Genomic DNA, 6,176 nt, shown 5'->3' on the forward strand with positions numbered 1-6,176 from the left:
TCCTGCCTCCCTTCCGTTCCTGCCTCAACCGCGGCCCCACCCAGCGCCGCTTTCCCCAAGGGAGCCCTCCCCAAGCTCCCCCAAGTCTCTCTACCCCCACCCCAACCCCCCAAAAAACAACTTTCCCGATCCTTCCCTCCCCAATGCAGACTTTTTTTCTTTCTTTCTTTCTTTTTTTGCCAGAGCACTGCTCAGCTCTGGTTCAGGGTGATAGGAAGAATTGAACCTGGGACGTTGAAGGCTAATGCATGAGAATCTTTTTGCAGAACCATGATGCTGTCTCCCCTGACCTTTAAACAACCAACCGAACAAACGAGATGCCGCCGGCGCTCTGATGGTGCACAAGTCTTAATTTAATGGGGACAAACATTAAATTAGCATCTCACACACAAAAACAATAAAGTTGATTTTTCGGGTTTTTTTCCCATAAAGCTTAATAAATAGAATTATTGGGGTGGGGGGCCGGGTTTGTTTGTTTGAAATGCTGTACAAAGAGACCCGACCCACCAGCTCCCAAAGAAAATCATTGATGAGCACTCTGACAACAATCCCCCCCCCAAAAAAAAAAAAACAAAACCAAACCAACCCCCACCATCATCCCCCAGACTTTGAGGTCAGGCGTCAAGGTCGCCAGGCAAAAAACCTCACCTGGGGAGGGAAGGGGGTTCAGTGTGGGGATGCGGGAGGCTGAGGCTTTTAAAGTCTCTGCCCTGGGGGGGGGGGGGGGCTGGAGCCTCAATAGGCTGGGGCTCTGAAGAAAGCCAACCGTTTAAGTAGATAAAAGGAAGGGGGTGAGAGAGGAGAAAAAAAAAAAACAGGAGAAATGTCACCCCCACACACTCTCAAACACACACACACACACACACACACACACACACACACAGAAATCAACAGCTACAGGCAGCAAAACTGGGGGCCCCTCCCTGTGGTAGGGCTCAGAACAGGAGAAAGTGATTCTTCGCCTCCCAAGTTTAGGGAGGTCACAGGGGTGCCACCACCACCCTGCGGCCCTCCAGGATGTCCACCAGGTCCTGGGCCCCCCGGCCCCGCGCCAGCTCCAGCGGGGTGAGGCCCCCGGCGTCCCGGTGCTGCAGATCTGACTCGGCGACCAGGAAGCTGACGACGGCCCGGTGCCCCTCGCGCACGGCCAGGTGGATGGGCAGCGCCCCGCGGCCGTCAGGGGTGTTCACATCCGCCCCGTGGTCCACCAGCACCTTCAGGGTGTCCAGGAAGCCAGTGCGGGCCGCGTCGTGGGCCGGGGTGGTGCCCCAGGCGTCCTGCACGTTGGGGCTGGCTCCCTGCTTCAGCAGCTCCAGGGCGATGGCTGGGCTGCCGAACATCATGACCTGGGGAAAGAGAAATTGTTAAATTCACTGGATAGAGGGGTGGCAGCTTTGGCGAACAGGGGACCCACCCCACCCCGACCCACCGACCCAGGACAGAGAAGCCCTGGGCAGGGGTAGATAGACAGCATCATGGCTCTGCAAAGAGACTCTCATGCCTGAGGCTCCAAAGTCCCAGGTTCAATTCCCCAGAGCTGAGCACTGCTCGGGTAATAAATAAATAGATAGATAGATAGATAGATAAATAAAATTCCAGTGAATACAAGTCCCCTATTAACCCCCCCACACACACACACACAGCTGTCAAAGTCACCCCCACTCAAATCTAATCAACCAGCCTTAGGATCAGAAACCCACTTGGAAACAGCCCCCCCCACCACACACACACACAGAAATGTTCAAGACTAAAACTCTCCCTCAAGAACTTAGAGACACCCCCACTCCACAGACAATGACAAGCATGCCCCCCACCAAATAACTAGGTGGCCCCAGGGAATTTAAAACCTCCCCCCTGGGCAGGGGTAGATAGTATCGGTTATAGAATGAGACTCTCCTGCCCAAGGCTCGTAAGTCCCAGGTTCATTCAATCCCCTGCACAGCCATAACCCAGAGCTCTGGTTAAAAAAACAAAACAAAAACAAACAAACAAACAAACAAAAAAAAAAAAACCTTCCCCCTTCCCCACATCATGGGGCTACTCCCCAATCCCATTACCTGACCCCCTCATAAAAACAGGGTTCCCCCATCAATGGCCACACACCCCCTCAGGGAACATAGGGTGCAATTTCTAACTGTGGAAACCCCTCCCCCAGAGAATTGAAATCTGGAAGAAAGAGAGAGAGAAAGAAAGAAAGGAAGGGAAGTCCCTTAAGGAAAAAAAAAAAAAAAGTGGTGCCGGACCTGGTTGAGTGCACAAGGACCCAGGTTCAAGTCCCTGATCCTCACCTGCAGGGGAAAAAAAAAAAAAGTTTCGCGAGTGGTGAAGCAGGGCTGCAGGTGTCTCTGTCTCTTTCCCTCTCTATCTCCCCTTCCCTTTCGACTTCTCTCGGTCCAATCAAAAAAAAAAAAAAAAAAAAAAGTGGTCCGGGAGGTGGCGCAGTGGATAAAGCATCCGACTCTCAAGCATGAGGTCCCGAGTTCAATCTCCGGCAGCACATGTACCAGAATGGTGTCTCTCTCTTTCTCTCCTCCTTTCTCATTAATTAAAAAACAAACAAACAAACAAAAAAAGGGCAAGAAAAGGGAAAATAAAAAATATATAAATTAAAAAAAACTTTAAAAATAGCATAACGGGGCACACTGGACGGTTCCCCCATCCCGGGAGAAGACAGAGGCTCTTTCTGGAGGCGGGGGGTGTGCAGATCCAGCTGGGGGACCCCCCCAACCCGGACCCAGGCAAAGGGGTCGATCTGGGAGCACAAGGGGGGGGGGTGCAGAGGAGGAGCGAGCGGCTCCCCTGCAGCCAGATGCACCCCGAGGGGTCCCGGGGGGAGGCTGCACCTGAGGGGCGCGGGGTCCCGTATCCCGGAGAGGGAGGGGGCTCACCTGCAGGGCCGTCTGTCCGAAGCGGTTGAGCGCATCGGGGTGCAGCAGCTCGTGGTGCAGCAGGCGGCGAAGCTCGTGCACGTCGCCCCGGGCCGCCGCCCCGCTCAGCCGGTCGCCCGCGCCGGCCTCCTGCAGCCCCATGTCCGCCGCCTGCAGCGCCCGGAGCCCCCCCCCCACGAAGTCAGCGACCCCCCCGGAGCCCGGCCGATCGCCGGCCCGCGAGGGTGCGAGGGGGTGCAAAGGGTGCAGGGGGGCGCCCCCCACCCGGCTCCTCCCCGCTGTCACCCGGCCGCGCCCGCCCCTTGGGGGCCGGGTCTCCCCCGCTTCTCACCGCGCCTCCGCCTCCTGCCCGGGCGGGGTCTGTTCTGAGCCGCCGCCGGGCCGCCGCCGCCCAACACGCCGCCGGGGGGCGTGGCCAGCGCGTGCGGGGGGCGTGGCCGGCGCGTGCGGGGGGCGTGGCCGGCGCGTGCAACGGGGTGGGGCGGAGCCAGGGCGCCCGTCCGCCCAGGGAAGGGGCGGGCCTACCCGGCGGCGCCCCGCCCACTCGGGCCCCTCGCAGCCAATGAGGACGCGTCTCCGGGGAAGTTTGGAGCCGGCCCGGAGGCGGGGAGGCTGCTGATTGGTGGAGGCGCGGGCGACCGGTGGCCCCAAGGCGCGGGCGGGGTTTTTTTTTTTTTTTTTTTTTTAAGTTTTTCAAACACAGTCGGGCGCGCGGGCGGGCGGGAAAGTGGGGGCCCGTTGATCTGACCCCCAGGGGGCAAAGGTTAAAGCTGGGAGCGGCGGCGGGTTGCTTCCCGGGACTTCCCGGGCTGGGGAGGCGGAAGCCCCGGGGGTCTCCTCCCCCGACCTCGGACGCAGGCGGTCAGCGTGTGTTCTGCTGGCGAGCCCTGGTTCTGGGCAACGGGGTGCGACGTGCATTTCTTTTATTATTTATTAAAACAATTGCAGGGAGTCGGGCGGGGGCGCGGCGGGTTAAGCGCAGGTGGCACAAAGCGCAAGGACCGGCATAAGGATCCCGGTTCGAGCCCCCGGGTCTCCACCTGCAGGGGAGTCGCTTCCCAGGCGGTGAAGCAGGTCTGCAGGTGTCTGTCTTTCTCTCCTCCTCTCTGTCTTCCCCTCCTCCCTCCATTTCTCTCTGTCCTGTCCAACAATGACGACATCAGTAACAACAATCATAATAACCACAACAATGGATCAAACAACATGGGCAACAAAAGGGAAAAAAAAAAAAAAAAAAAAAAGCCTCCAGGAGCAGTGGATTCGTGGTGCAGGCACCAAACCCCAACAATAACCCTGGAGGCGAAAATAAATAAATAAATAATTTTTAAATAAAGTAAGTGATTTGAATAAAAAATAATCACTCCCTGGTTCAGACTGGCACAGTCACAAGCTTGATGCCACGTGGATAGTTCTAGGAAGGGGCGCCCCCTCCTTCTCATACAAAGATTTACAGAGAAGCCATTGTGTAACTTAAACCTCCGGGGGCAGAGGAAGTTTAAGGCCAGAGAAGACAATCATCAAATCTCTCTTTTTTTCTTTTTTTCTTCCAAGATTTCTTGAGAAAGAGAGAGAGAACATCATTGGCATACGAGACACTGTGGAGTCTAGGGTTTGATTCTCTGTGGCCCCTGCTGGGCTACAACAATAATGCAATCTTTTTCAGGACACTGAAGGTTGGAACCTGGTACTACCTTGTGCCAGAGTTGAGTAGTGCTCAGGTCTCATAATAAATATATCTTAAGGGGGCCAGGCACCTCAGGTCAAGCGCTCACATCACAGTGCACAAGGACCTGGGTTCAAGCCCCTGGTCCCCACCCGCAGGGGGAAAGCTTCACGAGTGATGAAGGCTGCAGGAGTCTGTCTTTCTTGCTTTCTATCTTCCCCATACCCTCTCAGTTTCTCTCTTGATTCCAAATAATAAAAAAAAAAACAAATAAAAAATTGGGGCCTGGTGGTGGCGCGCCTGGTTGAGCACATATGTTACAGTGAGCAAGGACCTAGGTTCAAGCCTCTGGTCCCCACCTGCAGGGGGGGTGAAGCAAAGTAGCAGGTGTCTCTGTCTCTCTTCCTCTCTGTCTCCCCCTTCCCTCTTGATTTCTGGCTCTCTATCCAATAAATAAATAAATATAGTGATAAATTAAAATTAAATAAAACCTTAAAATAGTCTACATAAATTCATCTTAAAATAAATAGCAAGGGGTGGGGGAGAAAGCAGAAGGGTTATGCAAACAGATTCTCCTGCCTGAGACTCTAAGACCCCAGGTTCAATCCCCTGTACCACTATAAGCCAGAGCTTAGTAGGGCTCTGGTAAAAAGGAAAAAAATTATTGTGGGGCTGGGTGGTGGCACACCTGGTTGAGAGTACATGTTACAGTGCATAATGACCCGGGTTCAAACCCCCGGTCCCCACCTACAGGGGTAAAGCAGGGCTGCAAGTGTCTCTGTCTCTCCTTCCCTCTAGATTTCTGACTGTACCAAATAAATAAAGATAAAAAGAGATAGCAAGGGGCTGGGAAGATTGGATAACTGGGAAGACTGTATAGACTTCAGATGGCTCTGAAGTCCCTTTTTTTTTTTATTTTAAAAAATATTCCTTATTCATCTTCTTGTTTTATTGTTGTAGTTATTGATGTCGTCATTGTTGGATAGGACAGAGAGAAATGGAGAGAGGAGGGGAAGACAGAGGGGGGAGAGAAAGACAGACACCTGCAGACCTGCTTCACCGCCTGTGAAGCGACTCCCCTGAGGGTGGGGACCTGGGGGCTCGAACCAGGATCCTTAGGCCGGTCCTTAACGCTTAGGCCATGTGCGCCTAACCCGCTGCGTTACCCTGACTCCCGAAAGTCCCATGTTTAATCCCCCGCACCACCATCTGCCAGAACTGAATTGTGCTCTATTTAGAAACACAGAGAAAGGCTCGGAAGATGGTGTAATGGATAATAAACCACTGGACTCTCAAGTCTGAGGTCCTGAGTTCAATCCTTCAATCCCAGGCATCACATATGCTAGAAGGAAGCTCTGATCACACACACACACACACACACACACACACACACACACACACACTAATGAATGGGGAGCGAGTACAGTGGTTCTACAAAAGACTCTCATGCCTGAGACTCCAAAGTCTCAAGTTCAATCCCCAGCACCACCATAAGCCTCTCTGAGCAGGGCTCTGGTAAACAAATAAATAAATAAGGTTCAGGCCCTGGAACATGATGGCAGAAGAGGACCTAGTGGGGGTTGTATTGTTATGTGGGAATGTTACACATGTACAAACTATTGTAT

At 53.9% G+C, this 6,176-nt stretch overlaps 1 protein-coding gene across 1 annotated transcript; it reads right to left on the reverse strand.

The window, feature by feature from the left end:
• Positions 1 to 332: 332 nt before the first annotated feature.
• On the reverse strand, positions 333 to 3,249 carry CDKN2D (cyclin dependent kinase inhibitor 2D). Its single transcript, XM_060181722.1, has 2 exons — positions 2,889 to 3,249; positions 333 to 1,346 (listed from the first exon to the last, which is right to left on the reverse strand). The coding sequence occupies exons 1-2, from the start codon at positions 3,027 to 3,029 to the stop codon at positions 981 to 983; spliced, it is 507 nt and encodes a 168-aa protein (XP_060037705.1). The 5' UTR covers positions 3,030 to 3,249; the 3' UTR covers positions 333 to 980.
• Positions 3,250 to 6,176: the final 2,927 nt, after the last annotated feature.

The sequence above is a fragment of the Erinaceus europaeus genome, chromosome 23 (genome assembly GCF_950295315.1).
Source record: "Erinaceus europaeus chromosome 23, mEriEur2.1, whole genome shotgun sequence".
NCBI lineage: Eukaryota > Metazoa > Chordata > Mammalia > Eulipotyphla > Erinaceidae > Erinaceus > Erinaceus europaeus.